The sequence below is a fragment of the Silene latifolia genome, chromosome 7 (genome assembly GCF_048544455.1).
Source record: "Silene latifolia isolate original U9 population chromosome 7, ASM4854445v1, whole genome shotgun sequence".
Lineage (NCBI taxonomy): Eukaryota > Viridiplantae > Streptophyta > Magnoliopsida > Caryophyllales > Caryophyllaceae > Silene > Silene latifolia.
In genome coordinates this window covers 127,888,892-127,916,157 of record NC_133532.1, presented here as the reverse complement: position 1 = coordinate 127,916,157, position 27,266 = coordinate 127,888,892, and the positions used below count along the sequence as shown (strand labels likewise).

At 39.0% G+C, this 27,266-nt stretch overlaps 6 protein-coding genes across 8 annotated transcripts; 5 read left to right on the top strand and 1 right to left on the bottom strand.

Moving 5' to 3' along the window:
* The first annotated feature begins 4,753 nt into the window (after window positions 1–4,753).
* On the top strand, window positions 4,754–8,359 carry LOC141593106 (F-box protein CPR1-like). Of its 2 annotated transcripts, none has more exons than XM_074414061.1 (3): window positions 4,754–6,217; window positions 7,078–7,152; window positions 8,027–8,359. In XM_074414061.1, exons 1-2 carry the CDS (start codon window positions 4,809–4,811, stop codon window positions 7,115–7,117), a joined length of 1,449 nt encoding a protein of 482 aa, XP_074270162.1. In that variant the 5' UTR covers window positions 4,754–4,808; the 3' UTR covers window positions 7,118–7,152; window positions 8,027–8,359. The 2 variants fall into 2 exon arrangements, with proteins under 2 accessions (XP_074270162.1, XP_074270161.1); XM_074414060.1 differs by having other exon boundaries at window positions 4,755–6,217; window positions 8,005–8,359.
* Window positions 8,360–10,172: 1,813 nt separating this feature from the next.
* On the top strand, window positions 10,173–11,693 carry LOC141593107 (F-box protein CPR1-like). Its single transcript, XM_074414062.1, has one exon. It carries the CDS (start codon window positions 10,358–10,360, stop codon window positions 11,444–11,446), a length of 1,089 nt encoding a protein of 362 aa, XP_074270163.1. The 5' UTR covers window positions 10,173–10,357; the 3' UTR covers window positions 11,447–11,693.
* A 74-nt stretch (window positions 11,694–11,767) lies between these two features.
* On the top strand, window positions 11,768–12,127 carry LOC141590806 (cysteine proteinase inhibitor 1-like). The gene has a single exon (XM_074411364.1). The coding sequence runs from the start codon at window positions 11,768–11,770 to the stop codon at window positions 12,125–12,127; it is 360 nt and encodes a 119-aa protein (XP_074267465.1).
* A 533-nt stretch (window positions 12,128–12,660) lies between these two features.
* LOC141590805 (uncharacterized) lies at window positions 12,661–16,422 on the top strand. Its single transcript, XM_074411363.1, has one exon. The coding sequence runs from the start codon at window positions 12,661–12,663 to the stop codon at window positions 16,420–16,422; it is 3,762 nt and encodes a 1,253-aa protein (XP_074267464.1).
* A 1,621-nt stretch (window positions 16,423–18,043) lies between these two features.
* LOC141593105 (inositol monophosphatase) lies at window positions 18,044–20,621 on the top strand. The gene is made up of 12 exons (XM_074414059.1): window positions 18,044–18,260; window positions 18,375–18,433; window positions 18,521–18,571; window positions 18,774–18,854; window positions 18,928–19,031; window positions 19,127–19,211; window positions 19,304–19,358; window positions 19,439–19,482; window positions 19,774–19,842; window positions 19,940–20,040; window positions 20,189–20,245; window positions 20,332–20,621. Exons 1-12 carry the CDS (start codon window positions 18,248–18,250, stop codon window positions 20,426–20,428), a joined length of 816 nt encoding a protein of 271 aa, XP_074270160.1. The 5' UTR covers window positions 18,044–18,247; the 3' UTR covers window positions 20,429–20,621.
* Window positions 20,622–22,184: 1,563 nt separating this feature from the next.
* LOC141593104 (inositol transporter 4-like) lies at window positions 22,185–25,330 on the bottom strand. 2 transcript variants are annotated; one of them, XM_074414056.1, is made up of 6 exons: window positions 25,107–25,330; window positions 24,641–24,846; window positions 24,115–24,521; window positions 23,920–24,027; window positions 23,219–23,833; window positions 22,185–23,032 (listed from the first exon to the last, which is right to left on the bottom strand). In XM_074414056.1, the coding sequence occupies exons 2-6, from the start codon at window positions 24,774–24,776 to the stop codon at window positions 22,541–22,543; spliced, it is 1,758 nt and encodes a 585-aa protein (XP_074270157.1). In that variant the 5' UTR covers window positions 24,777–24,846; window positions 25,107–25,330; the 3' UTR covers window positions 22,185–22,540. The 2 variants fall into 2 exon arrangements, with proteins under 2 accessions (XP_074270157.1, XP_074270158.1); XM_074414057.1 differs by having other exon boundaries at window positions 22,298–23,032; window positions 24,115–24,260.
* Between the last annotated feature and the right edge of the window lie 1,936 nt (window positions 25,331–27,266).

The following is a 27,266-nucleotide window of genomic DNA, read 5'->3' as shown; positions in this document are numbered from 1 at the left end:
TATCCGGACGTTGACCACCTCGTCCTTCTCGTCCTTTGAGACGAGCTTGTGCGCTTCCCCCCGGTCCGAGACATATATCAGTGTCAGGGCCCGGATGGACATTACTGCATCGGCCTCGCTCAGAGTGACTCGGCCTATGAGAACGTTGTAGGCGGACGAGCCGTCAATGACCACGAACTCAGCTAGGATATTCTTAGCCGCATCCCCCTCGTCGAACATCACTGGCAGCCTGATCGACCCCAGGGGTACCAGGCCGGCCCCGGAGAAACTGTATAGCGGATTGGTGCAGGGGCTCAAGTCTTCAACCTTCAGAACGAGGTTGAGAAAGCACTCCCTGAACATGATGTTCGTGTAGGCGCCTGTGTCAATCAGGCACCTCTTGACTAGGTGGTTGGATATGTCCAAGTGGACTACGAGTGGGTCGCTGTGAGGGGAGATGACTCCCTCGTAGTCCTTCTTCCCAATAGTCATATCGGGGACGTTGGAAGCGGGGATCGCTGTTTTGGGCACAAAGTTGATGGCCTGATACAGCTCGTTCAGGTGCCGTTTGTGCCATGAGCGGACCCACCGTTCTCGTTGCCCCCGATGACAACATGGATCACTCCTATCCGTTCAAAGACGGATTTCTTATTTGAATCGCCGGCATCAGTCTTTTGGCCTTTGGCAACATACTTGCCGAGGCTCCCCTTCCGGATCGCTCTTCAATGGCATTCTTCGAGATGCTGCGAGCTTGTCGATAAGGTGACCGGTGTGGCCGTGGTACTCACAGTACTGGCTCGTGTCACCGTCACTCCTCGGCTTGGGAGGTCTTTCCCACTTCTAACCCTCGTTCTTGCTCAGGGCGAAGACCTCGACGGCAGACACGACCAGGGAGGGTGTGATCATTGTACCGCTTCTGGTAGTACGTTCCCGAACTCCCCCCGGCGCCTACCGAGTTCTGTTTCCTGGCGGACCTGTCAGACCGTGACCTATTATTGTCACGGCGTCTCTCATCCGGTTGTCCTCCCGCGCTCTTACTCTATGAGTGCCCGGCCTCGCCGGACCTACCCAGTCTTGTGGTAGTCCTCCACCTTAATGGCTTGATCGGCCATCTTCCCAAGGCGGAGTCTAGGTTCAGGCCGCCGCACTTGATGAGCTCATTTTTAAGTCTCCTCTCGGGAGGCCTTTCATCGTCGAAGGCCGCCGATTGCTGCACTCACGAATCTGCTTAACCTTGGCGTCGAACCTCTTCACATAACTTCGGAGAGACTTGCCTCCCTCCTGCCTGATAGTCAGGAGGTCCGATGTCTCGACGGCCCTCCTCTTATTGCAAGAATATTGGGCTAAAAATATGTCCCTTAGGTCGGCGTAACAGTATACCGACCCATCGGGTAGCCTCTTGTACCAACTTTGTGCCATCCCATGCAGTGTCGTTGGGAAGACTCGGCACCAAACCTCATCGGGTTGCTCCCATACCGACATGTAAGACTCGAAAGCCTCGGCGTGGTCGGTTGGGTCGCCTTCTCCTTTGTATGCTATGGGTGGCAACTTGAAGTCGGCACCGGGGTCTCTAGGACGTAGGCGCTGAGGGGCTGTCTGACCACGTGTCGAACGACACGCGGCGATCGGCTCCTCGCATCCCTAGTCCGGCTCCTCTCCCCGTGGCGGGAAGGGCTTCCTCTCCGACTTTCAAAAAAGGAAAGTAATTGTTCCGGGTGTAATTCCAGAGCAGTTATTTGTTACCACCCGTGCTTGTAGAATGACGTCTTTGGTTGAATCCTCCTTTCGGTCTCCTGAAACAATGAACAAACTGAGGGCTCGGCTTTGGACCGAGCGAACTCACTCCGACGCTCAAGTCAGTAAACTTAAGAGGATCAAGTTATGTGTTACTTTGCGAAGTATATATTGTAGAGAGATAAGGAAGATATTACCAGATTATGAGGTGTTTAGGTTAAATTGTGGATCCTTTCCTCAATGAGAGTTGAGGAGTATTTATAGACTTTCACCTTTTGTTACGTAGTGGCCAAGTGGCCAAGTGGCTAGCAGGTGGAAAGACTGATCTACCCTCGGCCGAGGGACCCATGGCAGCCGCGGGCCTGTTGACTCGCCGCCGAGGGTCTTGGATATGAGTTCGCGGATGTGTGCCCATCCCAAAGGGACCCAAGAGACAGCCGACAGTCAGCGGTCGTTGACTTGCTTGTGGATATCTTTGACCTTGCTCAATATGTTGACTCGGTCAGCGGGTGCAGAATATGCCTCATCAGTAATGATAATTATGTTCATTTAATAAATAAGGAAAGTAATGATTAAAATTTAATTCATCTATTATATTTTCATTAAAATTAATATTTTCATCAAATTATATTATTTTCACTAAATTATAAACAATAGTATTTTAATTAAAATAAAATAAAAATGATATAAAACTATAAAATGCTAAATCTTTTACTGACGTTATTATTAGATGATGAGTTGACTCATACTCCATATAAAAACAAAACTGTAAATCGTTGTTATTAGTTTCGTGAACAAAGACAAATTGAAAAAAAAATATATTTAAATGGAAAATCATTAGCTTTATGCTATAAAAATATTTTCGTTAAAAATATATTTCAACTCATTACTTAATATTCTATTATAACTAATTTTCAGTTCCAGATTTTATTTATCAAAGCAAAATACATTGATGAGAAATGTAAACAATTAAAAGGTACCAATATTATATAAGTAACTTTATAAAAACATTAAATTTTAAGTACCGCAGTCCGTGCGTGTATTGCAGAGGATCTAAATTAGTATTCTATTAATATGTCTAATCAAATTGAAAAATATTACCTCTTTTAAATGGGCTAGAATTATATATATAGTACTCTGCATATGAAATTAAACAATATGACCCAATTTTAGATATGACATAATGAAGCCCAATTATATAATAGTTTTCATTTAGGCGGGAAAATATTAGAGATCTTTTTTTTTTTTTTTTAGTACAAGGGGGATGTAAAAATAATTAATGACAACATTTTAATTACAACTTATCTTAACAAAACCCTCTATGAATATTGTAATGTAGTACGGAATCTTTCAATCTCTCCAAGTTTTATTTCAATTTTTTTTCATTTTTATTTCAATAGTGGGGCGTTTGGTACGGGAAAGGGTAAGAGAATGAAATCAAGAAAGGGTAATAGAGGGAAATGAATGGGATCGCCCATATTATACTTGGGTGTTTGGTTGACAATTAGAGGGAAAGGGAATTAAAAGCCAACATCCACCACCTCCACCACCATTACCTACCACCTGCCACCATTATCTACACCGACACCACCACAAGTACCGGCGCCGACGATCTTCCTCACGGTACCCCATGGCGAACCTAATCACCGCGCCTCACGCCCTCAACAAACACCACAATCCCGACCCCAAACACCTTATTCATTCTAAAAAAATCCTCCACAACCCTTCAAAAACCCCTCCCCCACCCCTTAAAACACCGGATCCGTGTGGCGGCGTCAGGGCGGTTGCAGTGGTGTGGCCGAGGAAGGTGTTGGTGGTGGTTGGTGGGCTGGGAGAGTTACTGAAGGTGTTGGTGTGGTGTCTAATGGTTGAGGATATGGGGTAGCGTGGACAGGCGGCGTCGCTGATGGTGGTTGTGTCGGCGTCGCTGGTGGTGGTTGTGTCGATGTGGTGGGTGTAGGGTGTAGGTGGCAGTGGTTGACGGTGTGAGAGGGTGTGGTGGGTGTTGGTGGGAGTGGTGGAAATAGGGAGTAGGAGGAAGAAGGGATTATGGGGTTATGAGCTTACCCAAGGGGGGGAGGGGTATGGATGAGAATGATTTTGGGGGTAAGGGGGGGTATGGGTTACCCTTTCTTCGTGTCAAACAAACAACAACAAAAGGAATCAACCATTTTTTTTCTCTTTCCCTTTCCTTATCCCCCGAACCAAACGCCCCCTTAGTGTTTGGTGGGAGTTTTTCCTTCGAGGTGTCATGTAATTTGTGACTCCAATTGTTTGTATGCCATAAATTTTGATAAAAAGTATTTTTTCACAATTTTTATTTGTCTAACACACCACCTTATCATAAGTTATTGAGGTTTGTTAATCCAGTATTGACCCGTCCCGATTCAAACATGAGCCAAGGTTTGTTAACTTGGAAGTGACCATACCCGATCACCCGGCCTAAAAATTATCGGACAAAACATAACTCTAATAGAACAAAAAAAAGGCTTAAGATGACTAATTTTAAAGCACGCCAAATATTAGTTCCTCTGTCCCAGTCATTTGTTGTCCTTTTCAGTATTGGGGTGTCTCAGTTAATTGTTGTCCTTTCTATTTTAAGAATGAACTTGATGAACAATTTGATCATTCACACTTAATTTGTTCCACTTGTCATTTAGTAATTGACCCATTTCTCTTCCTTTGGTCTTTGTACCAAAATCAAAGGACAACAATTGACCGGACGGAAGGAGTATTTACATTAAAATAAAGAATCAGTTAATAAAACTAAACTAAAAATAACCTTTACCAGAACCCAAATTAACCTGACCCGCTTAACCTAAAAATGACTCGAGTAACATACTCGAAAAACACTCGAAACAACCGACTTGGCCAGAACTAACTCGATAATATGACAGACCCGATCAAATTGGCCCGCCCCAATCGCGCCGATTAACCCATTTACCATGTATAAGTTCAACTCCATTCGACTAATTTGATTTCGGTTCAATTTAACTCAATTAGCAAAAAAAAAAAAAAAGCCCTAATTACGGTTAATCTCAATAATGAGTGAGAGAATGAAGTAGAAGAATGTTGAAAAGGAGGTGCGGGGAGAAATGGAGAATATAGAAGCCACCGCAGCAGAAAACCCTAAAAAAAAGCTTAATTTCGGCATGGAAATGGAAGACAATCAAGGTGGTCTCCCTGACGATATAATCGGGAAAATATTAAGCTATGTCCCTCCAAAACCCTTAACTCGCTTCAAAGTCGTCTCAAAATCATTCTTGAACCTCATCAATGACACCACTTTCCAGCTTCTCCACATCAAGCACAACTCATCCACCATCTCCAATTATATCTCCTTGGCTGCTCTCATCTCCCCTCATGAGGAAGAGGAAGAAGATGAAGAGGCTGCTGCTGGTTATGCACTCCTTACCCTTCAACTCCCTGCATCTTCTGCATCATCAGGTATCTCCATTTCTAAATGCAGAATCCCTCTCCCTTTCCCCTCATCCTCTGCTACTCCTTTTGACATCATTGCCTCTTGCAACGGTCTTCTCTGTATCTCCTCCTTTGCTGATTCTCTCCACCTCATCAACCCTACTTCTTCCTCTTTCCACCCCATCCCTCTTCTTCCTTCACCCCCTCACCACCCTCGTTGGATTCATTTCGGCTTCGGCTTCGATCAAATTAACCGAGATTATAAGATTGTAAGGGTTGTTCAGCTTCATCATTTCTCCCAAGACCATCCCAGGGAGGTTCATGTTTTCAGCTTCCTCACTAATTCATGGATTCAAGCCACCCACTTTCCTCATTTTCTTTCACACCCAATTTCCAATGCTAAGCTTCTCCGCAACTCCTTGCATTGGATTGCCACTACCACTCATCCTCTTGTCTTTGATATGACTGGCTTGCTTTGGCGTGGCTCCTTGGATGACTTTGTCTATGATTACGTCTTACTTGCATTTGATCTCCATTTCCACACCTTTACTGTTTTGCCTTTGCCGGATTATCATCTTGGAGATGCAGCCCAGGAGTTGGCAGTGCCCCGCTTGTGTGTCGGTGTTTTTGGGGAATCTTTGTTCCTGCAGGTTGAACATGGGCCTAAGTTTGGCCGCTGTGTTGATATTTGGGTTATGAGCGAGTATGGAGTCAAAAGCTCATGGACTAAGTTGCTGAGCTTCCCATATATGGAGGTCAGGCCTGAATTGTTGCCTATTAAAACATTGGCGTTGTCCAAGCAAGGCCACCAGGTCTTGATGCAGCAAGGGAAGGACTGCTTTTGGGTGCAAGTGGGGAGTGGCCAAGTTACAGATGTTATTATTGAAGGTGGTCTGCCCTTTGTCTTCACGTTGATTGGTGGCCATAGGTGTGGTTTTGGTGCTGAGGTTTTTGTGGAAAGCCTTGTCTGTCTTACCTCGGGTGTCGAAGGAAAGGGGATCAAGCAGGCGGGAGATGCTGATGGGAAAGATGGGGGATCGGAAGCTGGTCAAGTGAAAACAAAAGTCAAGGTCCAGAAGAAAAGGTGTTTGTATTTGTCTGAATTTGCTTTTCATGTTGTCCACTTTTGATGTTTTTAGGAAAATCTCTACTTTTTCTGCTATGTGCTTTGGCTAATTCAGCATTTCAGCTTTGGTGCATAAATGTTCACATGTTCACTTCATTGAGATAAGGTCCTATTTTGGTGACTTGAGGTTTAACATAGAGTATTAAATGGGTTAGCAAAATTCACCATGTTTTCAAGGAAATGAAGTGTAAAACAAACGTTAAAGAAAATTGTAAGGTGAATTCTAACAAAGCTACTGACTGCGCTTTGCAATGCTTACAAATTTTGAAATTTAGATGAATTTTTTGGTTCTATTACACTTTACAGAAACAACTTTTGTTGTAGTAGCTCAATACCCAATGGAAAATCAATGAACAACTTTTGTTGTAGTAGCTCAATACCCAATGGAAAATCAATGTTTTTATGTTCTAGTGATCTGTGTTTTCTTATCTTACTTAGGTTGAGAGTAATTCGGTCATGGCCTCTTTTATATTAACCCTAATTAATTTGCTATGAGTCCTGAAACTGTTGTGCAATTTTGGCATTATACACTTGTACTTGGATCTTGATTATATGCTCTTCAATGTTACGAGTATCGATTCTAAAGTTAACTGACTCATTAATAAATTGGATCTGCCTTCTTGATTTAAGCTAAGATTCAAATTTTCAAATCGCTTGTAAAGACAGTTTGTGTTTTACTTTCTGGAGTTATGAAATGTAGATGATTGAAAATTTGATGTCCCAGTCATAAATTATTGAGTTGAAAATTGTGAGGTTATGGTTAACTTCCAAGGAAATGGTTTACTGTGCTCATGTTTTTATTGCTTTCCAATCTTCAGGGGTGGTGACTTGCTCTCTTCTCGGTTTAAATTGATATGAAAAAGCAGTTATTTTGAAGCTGGGTAGTAATGAAGGTAAGACTGATGCTTCTTAGTTCGGTCATATCTTCAATTCCCAAATTTGTAGTTGACAATACAATCTGCATATAACTTACATGGAATGAAAGATTAAGGCCCTTGTTTGGAATGAGTAGGCTTCATCTAAACAAGGCCCGTATGCAGATAGGAATAGAGGTGGAAGGAAAATTAGAATCCTTCTAATAAAGGAATGATTTGGAAGGAAAAACTCATCTAACTCCACCCCTCTCCCTCTCCCTCTCCCTTTCCCTTTCCCTCCCTTCCCCTCCTAAGGCCTTGTATCCAAACACGCCCTAAATAGTTGGAACTTGGAAACCTTTTTTAATTGGTGATTTGTGACTTCAATCAGAAATACAGGTCATATACTGTAAAAAAGAGTATTTTCATTCAACACAATTCTGAAGTATTCTCCAAGTTTTTTAATGAAGTATGTAAAAGCTTTTTTTATCAGTTTGAACCTGTCTATCATATTGGAGTTTTGGAGCAAGTTTTGACCTCTTCGGTTTTTATTTTTTAAGATAGTGTTTGAGCTCTCCAATTGTAGCTCTTGGTCGTCATGAGTATGGGGTTTGTGCATTTGTCTATGGTTCTTGAATTTACGCTATATGTTCAATATCACGTCCTCCGTATTTCTTAAAGTCGATTTACCTGGAAATGAAGTGATTTTGTTTTGCTATTCGAGATTTGGGAACATCTTGCACAACGACAATCTGAATTGATGACAGAAACATACATCTAGTATACTAAGAACTGCCACCAGTCAAGTTTATTTGACTTTCATTTATTAGACGTGAAAATTCCCAACAGAATTTCTGATGTTTCCAATTTCTTTCTCTTTTCAACTGTCAGGAACGATCTGTTTTTGTTGCAGTTAAGTTGGAAGTATGCAATTCTGTTGAAGTTGGGAAGTATTATTGACAGGGTAAAAGAATGTAAGACCATCTTTTCCCATTGTTTAATCTTGGTTCGTTCAACATTGTCGTTTCCGGGTGTGGCGTAGTTATAATTATTCTGTCAACATTTGTATCATAAGATGAGTTTGTGGAGCTGTCATTTATTTTTCGTCATTTCTGTGAAAGTGCTACTGTTTAAGAGCTGCAGGAAAAAAAGGTTGAGTAGATTACTAGGAATTGCATCTCTGTGTTTTATGTATTCAACCTCACTTTCAGAATCTAAGATATTGGCCTAGCAACATTTCCCCTGACATTGACAAGGAGATTGATTCTCATTGACCATTAACTGAATATGGGAGAGACATATATAGTCATTGATACTCTGAAGGTCTGATGAATCAAGTTTTTGCAGCTACCAGAAGCTGCCTAGCCGTTATCATTCATCACTACGGCATAAACTTGTGCATTGAAAATGACTTTATCACCATATGTTGTTGGCTTCATAATCCTGAAATGAACATTCGGCAGTGTGAATCATCGTCAGAGTGTATCCAAGTTAAATCAGCTTTGCGTATATCGCCCATTATGAACTAAGCAGTATACAAGACCAATAAACAATAAGCCGAGGTTTTATTGTTGGGGTCAATTTGGGTCCTCAGGGTTGAGTTATTGGGATGGGGTCATTTTTGCTCAAAATTGTTTGTAAAACGGAGCTGCAATTAGCACGTTAAACACATGACAAAAGTGAGTGGTCATGCAACTAGCAATCCATTACTTCCATTCCATGACTTGGTTGGTCTACTGGTGGTGTGTCATCATCAAATTTAATTCTTAGCTTATTTTATTTGACCTTCACCTTTAGCTCTTCTTAATCGTCAACTCAATCAATTATTAAAATCAGCTCTTCAATACTTATCTCCGTCCGTTGCAATTAATTATTATTTGTTTTTAAATCTTTATTATTCTTTGTGAGCGTATTTTAATTTATCAATATCATGTTCTCATGTGATATAAGAGGTTGATTGCTAGAAGTGACGATAACATGTCAGAAATTGTTTTCTCATAATGAATCAACAGGTCTGTCCTTATTATGTTGAAATACTAGTTTAAATGAAGAAACCGTTTGATACAGGTCTGAAGCTAAAGTTAGACCGACTTAGCAATATAGGACCGCGTATGGCATCGCGTAGGAGAATAGTCATTATCATTAGTCAAATTGATTTCAAGTTGGATCAATTAATTAAAACCCCAACCATATCATTGAATTTAAGTGTGTGTGTGTGTGTTCGCTTGGTTTGCTACTTAATTACTTATATATATATATTCTTCACATTGTGTCACTCCTTATCTCATCCCAATTCAAGTATCAACAAACCAACCATGCATCAAAGTAGCATGTCCAGCAACCACCTTGCAAATTTCGCCACCATTCTAGCTCAAGCTAAACCAACCTTGTTGTCTCATAGACTATTCTACTTATTGTCATTTTATTCCATCTTAGCGTCCCCCATTTTGGATGCTCGGACATTAGCTCCCCCCATCATTTTGCTTTTCATCACCGTCCTGTTCAATGCTTTAGGCATCAAGAGTCGCGATCAAGCATCACTCACCTTCCTTGTCCTAACCTCCATCATTAAGCTTACCGTATATGGTCTACCACTGATCAATTGTCTTGTGATTAAGGGCGTAGCTTCCACAATGATAATTATGTCACTTCACGCTGCATATGAAATTTTTTAAGGCCAACAAATACTTGTAGTTGAGAATTAGGAGTACAAATTACATAGAATAAGTTATACTGTCTGAGTTGTAAAGTTTGAATCATAATTTTATTCAATACGATTGATATACGATTGAGCAGTATTTTGTCAAATTATGTGAAGGGTTGATTATTTGGAGCTGATATATTTATATGGCTGTCCGATAATCAAAACATTTGAAATAATATAAAAATAGTACGTGTTTATTTCTACTCCTTATATATGATGAACAAGAGTAACATATCTAGAAGGGTTGAGGAGACAAAAGTCGTAGGATTTGAAATGAACAAATTCAAAGTCCATCAAAGGATGCTTGACATACCATACCATATATAGATGAGTAGATGACCGACTACTCACAACTCACATCCATACAACCTCTTTCTCTCTCTATAGTCTATACATAATACATGTAGCATACAACCTTTCTCTCTATACATAATACATGTAGCATATTGCTTCTATTTCTCAATCTTTGTTTGATTTTTTTTTTGAAATTTTACTTGAATATTTGTTTCAACCATCAGTTTCTTCCAAATTTCACTTTAAATGACTACTACTGTGCTTCCCTTAGACGTGATCACTGTTATACTGTTGCGATTGCCTGCCAAGACTTTGCTACGCTTCAAGAGCGTGTGCAAGGCCTGGTATAGTTTAATCACTGACCCTAACTTTGCAAGGCTTCATCTACAAACATCGCTTGCCACTCAAACAAACCTTCACTTTGTTATCAAAACCCCAAAGCTTCATTTAGCTGATTTTCATACTTTTGAATATCGTACGGAGCTTAATTACCCTTTCAAGAATTATAAGCACAGGGGTGCTGAAATTGTGGGATCATGCCGTGGGTTGCTTTGTATTTGGAACATGGATCGCAATCTTACCCTTTACTTGTACAACCCCACCACCCAAACCCACAAAATGCTCCCCTCTTTGCCAATCAATCCTCCTTTCAATTATGATGGAATGAACTTCAGTTTTGGGTTTGGATATGATATGTCCTCCGCAGACTACAAATGTGTTCGAATCCTTCAGAGTTGGGACAATGAAAAGGGTGGTTTTGAGAGCCATGTCATGGTTTATAGCATGAAAAAGGATGGATGGACAAAGGGTCCTCAAGTACCATACTATTTCATATACCCCAAGCTGTGCGCAAGCGCCCTACTTGATGAAGCGGTCCATTGGCTGGGGGAAAGTAGAGAGAGAAGGCACCTGCCAATAGTTGGGTTTAGCCTGAGGGACGAGGAGTTTAGGTCAATAGCGCTGCCAAGAGGCCTAAATACAGAGTTGGTGGGAAGCATGTACTTGGGAGTAATAGATGAATGCCTGTGTCTTTCGGTGAACTACTTTAATTACTATGAGGTGTGGGTAATGGAGGAGTATGGGGTGGTTGAAACATGGGTAAGAAGGTATACGGTACAGAAAGGGGATGGTTATGACATCTTGGAGAGGCCTATTTGTTATTCAGTGGACAGAAAAGAGTTGTTTTATAGACAAGTTCGTTTGGCGGTGGTCTCGATTTCCATGCAAACTTTGGAGACCAGACCTGTACAGGTTGCTGGTTTCAATGTCTGTTGGGATGCACATCCTTGTGTTGACAACCTTCTAAAGCTGCCGAAACAAGCCATTGATATATGACCCAATTAACTAGCTGTTGTTTGATGTTTGTCGTCCATTTCATCCTCCGCTAGTATTACTTTAATTTCTGTATCATGTATGTAGTATATGTACTATTAATTAATCCCAATAAGCTAAGGAGGCATTTGTTTTTCTTAATAATGTTGTTTAGTTATAATAACCACTAATTAATAATAGGCTATAAATAAATGGAGTGATGATGTAAACGAATGGCAATCATTAAAGCATGGGAAATCATTCAATCAAATATTATAATAAGAAACCAAACACCCCCATTACAAACAATTACAAAGAATAATAACTAGTAGTAATTCAAGCAAAATGAAGAGTACCACAGCAGCATCCATGATAACAGGAGTAGTAATCCTTTCTGTGCTAGCAGAGTCGACGACCGCGAGCATGCGTGGGGGAGCCCTGGGAGGCTACACCCCCATTACAGACCTGGAAGACGAGCACGTCCAGGATGTAGCCAAGTACGCTGTCATAGAACACAACATCAAAGCCAACACCAACCTCGAGTTCCTCAAAATTGTTAGAGCAGACTATCAGGTTGTTACCGGTAATAACTACCGCCTCATTATATCGGCCAAAGACGGTGACGACGTTCGTAATTATGAGGCTCTCGTTAATGACATACCTTGGCAAATGTCCCGAGACCTCACCTCCTTTCACGCCATTTAATTAATACGAGTAGATGATTAGGAAATTTAAATCTAGCACGGACAACCATTTTCTACATTTTCTAGTTTGTATTATTATTGCTTACGTAGTTTGTATTAAGAATCCTTTTATTTACTACGAGTACAAGTTTTGTAAGCACTATTCTATTCCAATATTCCATTGCCCAAGTACTCCGTGGCCTATCTCTGTCCCTCTATATTATATGTTTCTCTTTCAGCTTCTTATATCATTAACCACAAATAATAGGGAAACAAACAATTAAATAAAATTATGGTGATTTAAGTGATATTTTGATTAGTACTCCGTTGTTAATTAGTTATTGATGATATTATGAATATGAAATCAGAACGAAACAAAAAAAAAAAAATGTCATTGTTGATGATGTTAATTTTGTCTGATATGAAATTGTTATTTTTACTTTTGTTAGTGTGTCAATTTTTTTTTACAAGTGAATATTACATTCTTTGTTTTGTTTAGTTTTATAAAAGGTTTAGAATGTTAAAAAGCTAAATAGCACTTTTCCAAATAAAAAAATGAAACATAAATTTTTGAAGGGTGATTTCAATCAAGTAGAGGACCATGCTGACAAGTTAGGTGGTGATAAGGGAACAATTTTTGGTGCCAAATTTTTTTCAGAATGGAAGACCCGTAATTTGTTAGCGGATATTGCGTATAAGGGTCCGAAATTTACTTGGTGTAACAATCGATTTGGGAGTGCGCGGATTTATGAGAGACTTGATAAAGGACTAATCTCTTCAAATTGGTACTCCTTTTTCCCAAATACGGGTCTCTTACATTTGCCTATCCAGTGTTCGGATCATGCGCCTATTATAATGGATACCGAATTATTATCTATTCATCGACAACGTTCTTTTAAAATGGAAGCCTGGTGTTTTGATTATGATGACTGCCTTGTAATCCTTAAAAAGGAATGGTTTAAATATGACAAGGGTTCTGCTTCTTATTCCTTGCTTCGTAAGCTGAAACGTATTCGAGGGATTTTCAAGCAATGGACCTTTCAAAAACGAAGGGAATGGAATAAAAAATGGACTGATTTTGATGAACAACTAGGTGATGAACTGCAAGAAATTTTTCAGGGTAAAAGTGAGCATGATTATGAGGTATACCATACGCAGTACTTGGAATTTAATAAAGCTGCTTCACTTTTCTGGAAGCAACGGGCAAAAATAAACTGGATTAGAGAAGGGGATGCATGTACTAAGTATTTTTTCAATTCGGTGCGTGAGCGATATAAAAGAAATTACATTTTCGGATTGCGGCAAGACGATGGGGAATGGTGTTTTACGCAAAATGGTATTGCTTCCTTATTTAGAAAGTATTTTGAAGATATTTATGAATCGTCAGTCACTCATGACTGTTTTGAAGACTATTTACAGCAGTATGACCATGTTTTTCAGAAGATTAGGTCCAAAATATCTAATGATCAGCATGATATTTTGGCGAAAAAGTTTACTAGAAAGGAAGTACGTGCTGCGGTTTTCCAAATGGGACCTACAAAGTCACCAGGACCGGATGGCATACCAGCTCTTTTCTTTCAAAGGTATTGGTTTCATATTAAGAACGAAGTTACGGATTCAGTCCTTGCAATGTTGAACACTGGAAATATTCTAAAGGAATTTAACCGTACATCTATTTCGTTAATTCCAAAGACGGATTGTCCGGAGAAAGTTGAGCAATTTCGACCCATAAGTCTCTGCAATGTGGTTATGAGAATTGTCTCCAAATGCATCGCAAATCGAATTAAGCGTATTATGCCTGATCTTGTGGGACAATACCAAAATGGATTTGTGCCTGGCCGTTCTATTACTGATAACATTCTCATTTCTCATGAATTGTTCCATTACATTTCCACAAAGAAAACGGGAAAGAATGGTGTTATGGCTTTGAAAGTAGATATGAGCAAAGCCTATGATAGGTTACGATGGAATTTTATTCAAGCTACTCTTCTTCATATGGGCTTTCCAAGTCATATTATCTCTTTGATCATGAATACTATTCAGACAGTATCCTATGAAATTATAATTAATGGTACGCCAGGGAATGCTTTGCGGCCAAAAACTGGCATTCGACAAGGCGATCCATTATCACCTTATCTTTTTGCACTGTCTACTGAGGTATTGTCCCAGCTACTTCTTCATGCTCAGACTTTACAGAAATTGCAGGGGATAAGAGTCTGTAGGAATGCGCCTGCTGTTTCTCATCTACTTTTTGCCGACGACTCGATTTTCTTTTCACAAGCTAACTCTGGGAACGCCATTGTACTTCGGCACATATTGGACTTATATTGTAAATGTTCTGGGCAAAAGCTTAATGAAGCGAAATCTGCCATTACTTTTAGTCCTAATTGCACCCTACAAGATAGTAAGGACTGCCTTAAACTCTTACGGGTCTCAGGGGGAAATCGTATGGGATCATATTTGGGCCTTCCTACTGATTTTGGGTCTAGTAAAAAAGAGATTTTTGCTCTAGTGTTTGAAAAGGTACGTAAACGGATACTCAGCTGGAATAATAATTTCTTATCTGCTGCCGGTAGATTAACTCTTATTTGCTCTGTGCTTTCTTCACTTTCCATTTACTCTCTATCTGCATTTAAAATGCCGGTAAGTGTGATATCGAAGATTGATTCTTTACTTTCACAATTTTGGTGGAGTGGGTGCAAAGCAGGGAAGGGAATTCATTGGAGCAGTAGGCTTTTCATTCAGTCGGTTAAGTCACACGGGGGCCTTGGAATACGTAATCTGGGATGTCTAAATCTGTGTCTACTTGCAAAGGTTGGATGGCGAATTTTATCTAAAACTGATACATTGATTAGTCAGGTATTGGGGAGCAAGTATCAGATCACGCCATCTTCCTTTATGAACTCTGCTCCTGAGCCCACTGCTCCTATGTCGTGGGGTGGTCGTGGAATTCGATGGGGTTTGAGTTTGTTAGTTGACAATCTTTCGTGGCAGGTTGGCTTTCCTTCTACTCTTGATATTTGGAAGGATAAGTGGATCCATGGGGCATCTTTGGGCCTTTTATCTTCCCTTGATGCGGATGCAGTACTGCATAAACCAAGTATGGAAGTGTCCATACTACAAACTGTTGATGGAGAGTGGGATTATGATAAGGTCCTCCAATTGTGTGGCACTGATGTTTTGCCCCTTGTTCTATCCACTGCTATTCCCCCATTGGATGAAGCTGATACTATTGTTTGGAATCTCACGTCTAATGGTGAGTATTCTATTAAAAGTGGCTATGCTCTTGCTTTTGATAAATTGTGGAATTCGAAGGCATCTCTTAAGGATAGAACCCGGATGGAACCTACATCTGTAAGATTTTGCAAAAAGATTTGGCAGCTACCCCTTCAGAATAAGTGGAAGATTTTTTTATGGCGGCTGTTCTCTAATTCACTGCCATGTGGTGAGGAGTTTAGACGACGGAATTTTCCAGGGGATCATTTTTGTCTTTTCTGCCGGGCTCAAACACCAGTTTCTGAGACTTTACGCCATTTGTTTCGGGATTGCTCTTCTGTTTCTCGCATCTGGGCTGCTTGCCCTCTGGGTATCCGCAGTTTTGTGGGAAATAATGTTTCCATACAGCAATGGATAATCAATTGGATACTTTTATTGATGAAGTCGACTGATCCGCTGTATTCTATTTCTTTGTTCGTTAGCACTTTATGGCATATATGGTGTTTAAGGAATAGGGTGCTCTTCCGGAATGAGGCCATGGACTTTCGTGTCCTTTTCAAGCTTATAATGGTGGATGCTACTAATAATGAACTTGTTGAACGCAAGAAAGAGACAGCCAAAGGCGTTTTATCAGCTACACATCCGGATGACATGGATGGAGCACTCCTTTTACGCCACCACTTTCCGCACCCTTTGATTGGCCCATCTGTTTGCTCTGATCACGTTCGTCTAAAGTGTGACGCCTCATGGAAAACGAACTTCAAAACTACTGCAGGGTGGTTATTTCAGAATAAACATGGTGTAATCTTCCGCACGGGCTGCAAGAATTTTTGGGCTAAAAATGCTCTTCAAGCTGAAGCAATGGCTTTAAAGTTTGCGTGCTACAAAGCTATTTCTCTTGGTTTCTACCACCTTGACGCTGCATCAGACTGTTTAAATTTGGTTCTTCAACTCAATGGCTATGGGACTACTAATCAAGATGTGCTACCTATTCTTAACTCAATTTCTTTACTAGTCTCTACCTGCCATTGTTTTTCTCTTAGTCACTGTCCACGAAATCTAAATCGGATTGCTCATGCTTTAGCGAAAGCTATAGCCTAGGCTAGCAATCTTTTCTATCTGACAAAAAAAAAAAAAATTTGAATAAATTTAATAGTGAGTAAATTTAAAAACGACTTATAAAATGAACACAAATTCTTGTTTGTGACGGCACATATCCGTCACTCTTGACTCTTGAGTGACGGATAACATTTTACCTCACAAAGTACTATTTTTCTCTCTCTCGTTTCTATTCATGGTCCTCTTCTCCACTAACCCATTTTGTTATCCGATGCGTGTCATTTATATGATGTTTTACATCTCTTTTTACACGCATTTCAACTGCTATATATGCCCATATTTCTCTATTTTCCTCTACTTTCGTGCTTTTGTACTTTATTGCAATCAAATTTAGCGGAAATCAAGCCAATACCTATTCTTAACAAGCTTGCGCAAAAGACAAATCCACGAGTTTAAAGAAGTCAAGTTAATCCGGTCGATCGACTAGTATCATCATCGATCGACCACCTGTTTTCCTCTACCGTTGTTTGAGCGATCGATCGACCAAGATCCTTAGTCGATCGACTGGACTTCGATTCCATTTAGATTTAGAAAGCCCGTGAAGTTTTAGGTTTTGGAATAAGTTGTTGCGTTGATATTCCTATATAACGTAACATAAACATATCTAGCTTTTATCGAGAGAATACATCAAGATATATATCACATACAAAGATTTTTAGTTCTAGCTTATTTCCGAACTTTTGATTTATCGACTTTTGCATCCTCGATCTTTCGATTCTTAATCTTAATCTTCCTTTGAAATCTCGGTATTCCTCTCACCCTAATTCCTTTTCTGCTTTGTTTTCGTTAGTATTAGAATTGCTAGATTTGTGCCCGAAATTTAATTTCAAATCATGAATAAATTTTAGTTTATTTGTTGTTTTTACCTTCGTCATGAGTAGCTAAATAGCTTGTGCTAGGATGTAGGCAATTTAAAATAGGTTAGACACGGAACACAATCGAAATTGTTGGTCGATCGACTGACCTTGTAAGGATATCTTCGTCTTAATTGTTTTTAATCTTGTATCTGACGAGTTGAATGCATGCGACCAGTTAGATACCTATTTTGTGACCAACCCATTAGACCGAAAGGTAGGGTAGGTTATTTGACCATTAATTAATTCGACTAAACTGTGCTAAAGATCGAAAGATAGGTATAGTTTAGACCATTAAGTCACTTTTCAGGACGAAAGTTAGTATTAGTGACATTAGGGACTTATAGCGAGATCGAGAGATGCTATTTGTTAGGAGTGGACCGAGAGGACCTCTTATTTCCCGCCTTACTTGTGTTTAATTCCTTAGTTTTCGTCTTTTCTCCATCCTAACCTTTCTTTATATCATCCACATCTTTAGTTTATTTTCTTCTTATTGTTATTAGTTATAGACCAATTCAACCAACCCCACATATTGACTGATCATAGAACAACTAAAGTTTACAACTGCCTCCTTGCGGATCGACCCTGTTACCACTAGCCTAGGTTAGTCTTAATAGGAATTATAAATATTATCTTTGGTACTCACAGCGACGGGTATCAGTTACCATTTTATCTCACAAAATATCCGCCACAAATGGTAACCCGTCACAGGGTGACCAATTGTAACCGGGGTGGTATACTGGTATAGTAGAAGTGAGGTGTAATTAGTAGGGAGAATATGCTAGTATGATTGAATGAGGGATAAAGTATATTCTGTAATTGGAGGGGAAACAAAAGAAAGGTCGGGTCGGGTCGGGTCGGGTCGGGTCGGGTCCGAGAGTAGAGTCATTGATTGAGTGAGTCATGAGTCATCAATAATCAAGAATCACACATTCTTCTGTGTATTCAGAAAAATGGCAAGCAATGGTAATGTCTCTCTCCATCTCACACATTAATTAATTTTAATTAATTACGGAGTACATTGCTGCTGCTGCTGCTTCTCCTTCGTCCATTGATTCATCTTAATTTTGTGATTTACAGTGGTTCCTCTTTCGCACTATCTTGCAACTGCTGTTGATGCTGCCAAGAAAGCTGGCCAGGTACCCACCCTTATTTTATTTATTTATTTTATTTATTTTATCTCCTTTTCTTTTTTTATTGTTAATTCAATCTCATTGATTTGATAGGTGATTAGGGAAGCCTTTTATGAGACCAAAAATGTGGAGCACAAAGGCCAGGTTTGTGTTGTTTCAATTCTGGTTTCCGATTACTTACCCAAATGCAATAGGAATTCGACACACCCCATTTCTGGTTTCAATTCTGGTTTACATGTTTCTGGTTTCAATTCTGGTTTACATGAATGATAAGTTAGTAGTTGAGTCTCTGTGTTTGATATAAACTACTACGAGACTTAGGGTTGTTAATGTCTCGTTTATGCAGGTGGATTTGGTGACTGAAACTGACAAGGCATGCGAAGACCTTGTCTTTAAACACCTCAAGCACCATTACCCTACTCACAAGGTCACCCCCCTCTTTCCCCTTCATATTTACTTACTTGTATTCCTTATATCTTTCTGACTTTTAACAATTTCAGTTCATTGGTGAAGAAACCACTGCTGCCTATGGTGCCACTGACCTCACTGATCACCCTACCTGGATTGTCGATCCTCTTGACGGAACTACTAACTTTGTCCACGGGTCAGCTCATCCTAACATTTCTACTTTTCTTATTCTACTCTCCCATTATCTATCTTCTCTTGCTTTCCAACAATATCACCCCTTCACTCTTTCAGCTTCCCATTTGTCTGCGTCTCTATTGGTCTCACCATTGGAAAACAGCCCATTATTGGTGTTGTGTATAATCCAATTATGGAAGAGGTGACCAAATATTTCTATCCCTTTCTTCATTTTAGATCAATATCTCAACTTTTAGGCTTTTCTATCTTCAAACTCTCTTTTCTATCTTCTAGCTATTCACAGGCGTAAAAGGGGAAGGTGCTTTTCTCAATGGTAATCCTATCAATGGTAATCAACCTACCTCCTTCATTTTCAGTATTTATAAACACTTTAGTTAGCTTTTGGAGCTAAGATATTACCTTTTTCAGTGTCTTCTAAGGATCAACTTGTGAAATGCATGCTTGCAACCGAGGTAAGCAAACCCTACACAATCCAATCTTCCTTCTTCTATATGTCTTCACCAGCTTTTATATCAGTTTGTCTAATTTCATATTTCTCATCTCATCTTCAGTGTCTCATTACTTCGTTAAATTTTACTAAACCACTTCCATTTTGTTATTTCAAAACTTGGAATGTAAGAGTTTATGTCAAAACTCAAATGAAGATAATCTTGTGATTATATCCTTATTACTATTCCATTTGTTGTGACCAAACCAAGGCTTTGCTTCTTTTGTTGTTGATTAGATTTCACCTATGTGTGCAGGCTGGTACAAAACGTGATAAATTGACTATTGATGCCACAACAAATAAAATTAATTCGTTGCTTTTCAAGGTACATATTACTTTATTGCAACTGTAATCGGTACTTGGACAAGATTACTCGTATTTCCCAAGCTATACCCCCTTTTTCTCTTTCTCTTCTACTTCAGGTTAGATCCATCCGAATGTCGGGATCATGTGCAATGAACTTATGTGGAATAGCATGTGGAAGGTTGGATCTTATGTATGAGATTGGATATGGTGGTGCCTGGTATGATTTTAGTTCTATTATTATTGCTATTGTCGTTGTCATCATCATCTTCATCATAATTCTTTGATTACAAATCTTTTGCAAAATGGTGAAAAGGAAATTACCTTGTCTCAGTGATGACATATTTTACCATTTTCTCTCATGGCAGGGACGTGGCGGCTGGCATTATAATTATACAAGAAGCTGGAGGGCTAGTTTTTGATCCGTAAGAAACAAACTTATCATTTGCCTAGTTATGCATCTTAAGCGTATATGACAATTGAATAATATTGAATTTTTTTCTTGGGCTAGGTCTGGTAAAGACTTTGATATTACAGTAACTCGGATAGCTGCCTCAAATTCCCTTATGAAGGACGCATTTATTGAAGCTTTTCAACAAGCTGAATGAGTTGAATTCCAGCAAATTTCTGAGTGCATTCATGCTGTAAGCTATTAATGAGCCAACTTAAGCCCATCAAATTTATGTTTTCAATATTCGATTAGTCGCAATCGTAAAGGTTACTTGATGCTGGCTATCGGCGATGAATACTGGAAACAAAATCAACAGATCCCAAATAAAGAATACTGCATTTTTTCCCTAACGTCTTTGCCTGGTACATTGTTCGCACCATTTAACATGTGTACTAAACATTTTTCTTTGTTTAATCCCTGCTACATTTCTATGATAATTACCTATAATGGCAGTTAGCCTGCAATTATATTGTTGGTAGCCCCAAGTGATTGTGTAGGAAGGGTAAAAATAAAAGCTTCTCTCGGAAGACGCTGCTAGTACCTTTAAGATTACATTGAGCTACTTCGTCGATGCAGCTCATGTAATCATAAAGGGTTAGGGAAACAAGAAGGAAAGCTCTAATAAGGTGATGGCGTCATAGAAATTAGAGACTGAAGTCTTGTGTTAAGGACACATTAAGTCATCCTTCCATAGACTATATGATACTCCCTCCATTCAACTCCACATTACAAGTTTCTCTTTTGTACACTATTAAAGATATTATGTAATAGATTCCGATCTTATGGCAAATATGAAGCTTAATGGCAAATATGAAGCTAAAGCTATTAAAGATATTATGTAATAGATTCCGATCTTCAGTACCTTATTGCATTAGGTAGATAACATATTAACATCAACCCCTTGTTTGGATACAAAAATGGAGGGAAAGAGGAAAGGAAAAAGGAAGGGAAGGGAAGGAAAGGGGGAGTCCAGAAACTAGAAAGGGAGTTCTCCCCCCAAATTCAAGCTTAGGCATGACGTGGCTCAATTAATAGTGGATAGAGTGGTACTCGCCCCCTTCAAATTTAGTTTTAATCCAGTGGCCCAACTAACAACCCCAATAGCGTTTACACACCATCCTCAGACTGATGCTGCAGGTCTCCCTTTGCCAGCTGTGTGCCATAACCTGAGATGGGTGACGTCCATCTTGGACCTGTCTTTAGGATTGTGATGCGCCACCAATCATTGAGCCCCCACCACGCCCTTCCCTATGGGGTTGACGGCCCATACCAGTATACCACCAATTTTAAGGTGGCTGCGGTCAACCTTGTGTGGTAGTAGGCAATCTGGAGTGGCGGTACCTGGGTGGTTAGTTAGTCCAATGCTAGGAAGGGAGCTTAACACTGGAGAAGTCAATACAACTCTTACAGCTTCTGTTCGAAGATTTGTTGGCCACATTACTAGGCGCGAACACATTTTTGGTGCATGTAGTAAATCGGCTTTGTGATGGATTGAATTTTACTAGTAGTAGTGTAACCACCATGCCTTATGTCCTCATCCCGAACAACTTTTTCAAAGGAATGATAACTTTTTTAATTAACCAAGAAAAAAAGGGGAATTGACGCAGGTACTTGTGCTTAGTTGTGAAAACGAGAAATCAGTATTGTCCACAGCTCGATATGTAATGCAAATCATGGGAACAGTACGTTGCCGTTGTCATAAACATTAGTGTGACTGACAAAGAAGCTCGTACATAAAGTGTGTTAATTTTGTTCAATGTTCATTGGTAACTTGTTAATTCTTAATTGTGTTGCTGATATGATCCTGTAAGTCAGCGATTAGAGTAAATATGGAGCTTAACTTTTCTGGGGTTTTAATATTCCTGAGTTGCTTACCCTGTGACGAGGCAATGTTTTGTGGCGGCTACATATTCAACGACTGTCAATTTGTCATTTGATTTATTATTAATGTAAGGCTTTCATGTAGAGTTAATTTAGCAGTATAGAGGACTCGAATGCCAAAATACAGTGACAGAAAGTGGTAAAGTGAGGACGAACATCCTTTGCTATGATTGAAGAGGTGGAGAAATGGCTGGCTACTACATGAAGATCGTTGACATATTCGAGGAAATGCAGATATTTAGGGTGACAAGATACAGGACCATAGTTGTGACATTTGGGACTTTTCCAAAGTTCAACTTGTATTCTTGATTCCCAAAGTAAAGCTTTTAAAGTAGGGAATCAAACGTCAAAAACTAGGTTGAACTCTTCAAGATGATCACCATAAACCTCATGCTTCAGCAGCTTTAGTATCCTTGTTACTACTACTACTATTTGGACCACCCAACAAGCTTGGCTTAAAACCCTTCTCCAGCATAAGCTCCACCTCTTCAATAGGCAGCCCTTTAGTTTCAGGCACCACCAAGTATATGAATATGAGTCCAGTGACTGAGAACCCTGCGAACAACAGGAAGGTACCCGCTGATCCTAAGGCCTGCGTTAATGTTAAGAAGGTCTCACTCACTATAAGATTTGACGTCCAGTTGGCCACTGCCGCTATACCACCACCAACTCCTCTGTACCTTAGTGGGTATATTTCAGAGTTGACTATCCACGGCACCGTCCCCATTCCTGGAGCGTATGAGATTATGTATGCTCCTAGAAGTATGACTGCCAAATAACCAAATTTGCTAGGACATCCTTCCGTGAAGTACACTCTGTGCTCTCCATGGCATGCCGCTTTCATCCCATCTGTTTTCACTAAACATGCTCCCGGGTGCAACTGATATTATTCCAAATTCAAAGTTGGACAGATTAGTTTTAGAATATGATACCACCAAATTTTAGTTACAATGCACTTTCTTCTCTATCCAATGGGTCAGTCAGTATCATGTGATTCTAATACACTGCAAATGGAACACGGTACCACAAAACAGAAAACGTCCAGAAATGAAACAGGAGTTAATACCTCGCTAGCTTGATTGGTACAGAAGGCGCATTCAGAGGCAGCATTCAAACAAGTCATACAGTTCCAATAAGCGGGATTGGGAGCAGAGGTGAAAGCAGGACAGGTAGAGTTTAATCCAAAATGAGCGGATTCTGTGGAACTAATTCTGGGAGCTTGTTGAGCAGCTTGATTGAAGACAAGAGCCAAGACGATGAGGCAAGTAATGATGCCAAACATAGAGATGATCATAAGTCGCCTTCTCCCATATCTGTCTACAAACATCATGCTTACTAACGACCCTACTGCATTCAGTCCTGACGTGATTAGAGAGAGTGCCATGGCTGTGCTTTTAGATGCAAATCCCGCCAACTGCAGTATTGTCGGACTGTAATACATGACCGTGTTTATACCCACAAACTGTTGTGCCACTTGTACTGTTATTCCCGCATATAGTCCTCTTCTAACTACCGTGTTTCCCCAAGCTTTTCGAACTTTGGTTATCATGCTTCCCCCTCCAATTTCCCCTTCTTCTGCCATTTCATGTTCTACTGACGCTTTTAATGCTTTCATTTCTTCCTCCACTTCTTCCGCCCCATAGATTTTTGACAATATGGCTTCTGCCTCGGCAACTTTGTTCTGCTCAAATAGCAATGAAGAAAACTTTAAGCAGAAAAAGAAAAAAGAAGTCAGTAAAAATGGTTAGGTGTTATTTGTTACAGTACATTTCTGTAAAGCCACCTAGGAGACTCTGGAAGGGACATCATGAGTATAAGTTGTATTAATGCTGGAACAGCAGCCACCCCAAGCATCCATCTCCATGTCCCACTAACCTGAACGAACAGCTTGTAGTATTAGACAATATATATATATTATATATTATATATTTAGGGACATGATGAGATAGATTAGTCGTGTACCGTGGTGAAGCCAAGGTTAATGAGATAAGCAAAGAATTGGCCACCAGTGATGAGCAAGCCATTGGTGCTAACAAGAGCCCCTCGAATCCTAGTAGGAGAGGTCTCAGAGATGTAGAGAGGTGCAGTCATGGACGCCATACCAACGCCTAAACCCACAAAAACACGTCCAAGTATGATCACCCAAGGAGCTGGAGCAAGGGCCATGATTATAGCACCAATGAAAAACAGAATATCTGCTATTATGATTGCCGGCTTCCTTCCTAACTTATCATTCAACCAACCCCCAATACCCGCTCCTACTATGGCTCCTGCTACTGCCATGGCTACTATGGTTTCCTGCAACCATGTTTTGCGTTCCACATCTTTAAAGTCTTCTTTGATGTATAGAAGAGCCCCAGAAATAACACCTATATATATATATATATATATATAGAAACACAATGAATTCATCCAGTAGATGACTTAGAAGCTAGCATTACCAATTTACCATTCATTATACAGGGATTCAGTAATCAATCAACTATACCTGTGTCGTAGCCGAAGAGAAGTCCTCCAATGCCAGCAGATAACGCGAGTCGCATGATATAAGGCGTTTTTCCAACTGTTCTGAAACATTCTGTAAACTCTGTCTGGTCTGCCTTCACAATTCCTCCCTCCACCATTTTCCAATTGTTCTACGCCTCTTATACAGTTCCTCTCAAATCCACCTTGCTTGCTACGGAGTATTTGTTTCTGCATATACAAATAATTATGAAAATTTCTCTACAAATTATTATAATCAGATTTTACGTTGTCTTTTTCCTTTCCTTCAGATGACGGATACCCATGCATATCTTAAAACACATTCAAATTTGTTCCAATCATTTTTTTTTATATCTTTTATAAAAGATATTTTAATCAATAGTAAACAAATACTCCACAATTAAGAAGGAGAATGTATTTCCTATTTGATTAGGATATATAGTAGATAGAAAAATATGGAGTAGACGAACCTGTGCAAATATAATGCTCCACAGACCACAATGGAAGATGCGTTACAAGGGATATATAATTATAATTATAATTATGAAAATGAATCAAACATCAACTATATATATAGTAGCAACTAGTACGTATATTAAGTTTTTAGGATAATTAAAGACAGTTTCGTCATCATTAATTCACGTATTAGTTGGATAATTTGTTGGAGTTGAAGACGGTGTATTTTGTGATTCATAGCAGCTCAGCATTGAGCTAATTTAGGATCACTTATTAACTTACTATACTTGTTTGCCTCGTCAGATTTACGACATTATTTATCTACTTAATTAAACTTTGTTATTTATAGCATTTATTTATATTTTATTTTATTTCTCTTTTGATCGAAAATGCAAAGTCAAAAAATGAAACAAAAGTGATGACCATTTGAAGATGCATTTTTCTTGTCAACTCTTACGTGGTCCTATGACGCATCGTTGAAATAATACAATAATATATTACGTGCATTCCTATCTAACATGATTGAATATAATATAAATATTACGGACTAGGATATTTCTCAACATAAATATGTTATACATCGGTCTTAAAAAAGAAAAATAAGATAGCGTCATTTGGTGACAATCAAATTCAGTATCACCGGGGTTAAAATTGTAATTTACCTAGAATTTTCATTCTCACTCTAATAATTTGAAGGGTTTTTTTTGTCAAACATAACCTTTAATAAAAAGTTTTTTTTTCAAACACCATCTTTTAAAAAAAAAGTTTGTAAAACACAACTTTTAATAATTTTTTTTTGTCAAACATGACATTTTGGCCGGAGGACTCAACATTTTGCAATAGGATAACTTTGAGTCGATGTTTGAGATAGAAAACGAAGTCGGTTTTAGGTGTTCTTTGAATTGTTGGAAATGTAGATCTTGAAGAGGCCATCAATTTGGAAAAAAAAATTAGTTAATTCCGATTTTTGGTTTATGATTTATGCTTAATTGAAAATTTTAAGAACGATAAAAAGGGCACGTTGTGCTTTAAAATCAAATTTCAAGGATATCACGTGCACAAACTTAAAAAGTTGGGTACCACATGAAAAATGACAAAGTTCGAGGGTACCACGTGAATTTTCCGTTTTAAATTTTCGAATGACCATTTTCGTTTCGGAAAATTCACGTGGTACCCTCAAAGTTTGTCATTTTGCACGTGGTACCCAACTTTTTAAGTTTGTGCACATGTTATCCTTGAGATTTAATTTTGAAGCACAACGTACCCTTTTTATCTTTTTAAAATTTTCAATTGAGCATAAATCATAGACAAAAAATCGGAATTGACTAATTTTTTTTTTCAAATTGATTACCTCTTCGCGATCTATAGATTGATAAAATGAAAATTGTCATTCGGAAATTTAAGATCGAAAATATGGTTGATTTGAGATTTTCGTTTAAAAACGCTATAAAATGTCGATCGACAACTTTTTTTTTCTCAAATCGTAGTTTATGAGGAGATAATCAGTTTAGGAAAAAAATTGTTCGATTCTGAATTCCGGTCTAGGAGTTATGCGCAATTGAGTTTTTTTATAGCGACAAAAAGGGCATGTTGTACATGAAAATCAAACATGGAGGGTATCATGTACATAAACTTAAAAAGTTGGGTACCACGTGCAAAATGACAAAGTTCAAGGATACCACGTGAATTTTCCGAATTTAAAATCGAAGATATGGTTGATTTGAGATTTTCGATAAGAAAAAACCGTATAAAATGCCCGTCGACAATTTTTTTTTCCTCAAATCGTATATTATGGCGAAATAATCATTTTAGAAAAAAGATTTTGCCGAATCTGAATTTCGGTCTAGGAGTTATACTCATTTGAATTTTTTTATAGCGACAAAAAGGGCATGTTGTACATAAAAATCAAACATGAAGGTATTATGTACAAAAATTTAAAATATTGGGTACCATGTGCAAAGTGGTAAAATTTAGGTGTACCACGTAAATTTTCCGTATATTCAATGGAACACCCAATTAGTCAACTTTGGGAAGTGAGAAACGACACCAAATTACATAATCTAATTGTTAAGAAGGACCCAATAATAGTCATTGCTCTTGACTAAAACACCACGTTAAAAGCATAAACTTGACTTTTCTTTAAAAAGGATATGATTAAAAATAAAAAAAGTGAT

Coding starts and splice junctions, on each gene's coding strand:
- LOC141593106 (XM_074414061.1), top strand. CDS start 4,809: ATGGAGAATATAGAAGCCACCGCAGCAGAAAACCCTAAAAAAAAGCTT. Junction 6,218..7,077: donor GTCAAGGTCCAGAAGAAAAG/GTGTTTGTATTT, acceptor TCCAATCTTCAG/GGGTGGTGACTTGCTCTCTT.
- LOC141593107 (XM_074414062.1), top strand. CDS start 10,358: ATGACTACTACTGTGCTTCCCTTAGACGTGATCACTGTTATACTGTTG.
- LOC141590806 (XM_074411364.1), top strand. CDS start 11,768: ATGAAGAGTACCACAGCAGCATCCATGATAACAGGAGTAGTAATCCTT.
- LOC141590805 (XM_074411363.1), top strand. CDS start 12,661: ATGAAACATAAATTTTTGAAGGGTGATTTCAATCAAGTAGAGGACCAT.
- LOC141593105 (XM_074414059.1), top strand. Junction 18,434..18,520: donor CTGCCAAGAAAGCTGGCCAG/GTACCCACCCTT, acceptor TTGATTTGATAG/GTGATTAGGGAAGCCTTTTA. Junction 19,032..19,126: donor ACTACTAACTTTGTCCACGG/GTCAGCTCATCC, acceptor TCACTCTTTCAG/CTTCCCATTTGTCTGCGTCT.
- LOC141593104 (XM_074414056.1), bottom strand. CDS start 24,776: ATGGTGGAGGGAGGAATTGTGAAGGCAGACCAGACAGAGTTTACAGAA. Junction 23,834..23,919: donor CTAGGTGGCTTTACAGAAAT/GTACTGTAACAA, acceptor CTATTTGAGCAG/AACAAAGTTGCCGAGGCAGA. Junction 23,033..23,218: donor GTACCAATCAAGCTAGCGAG/GTATTAACTCCT, acceptor GAATAATATCAG/TTGCACCCGGGAGCATGTTT.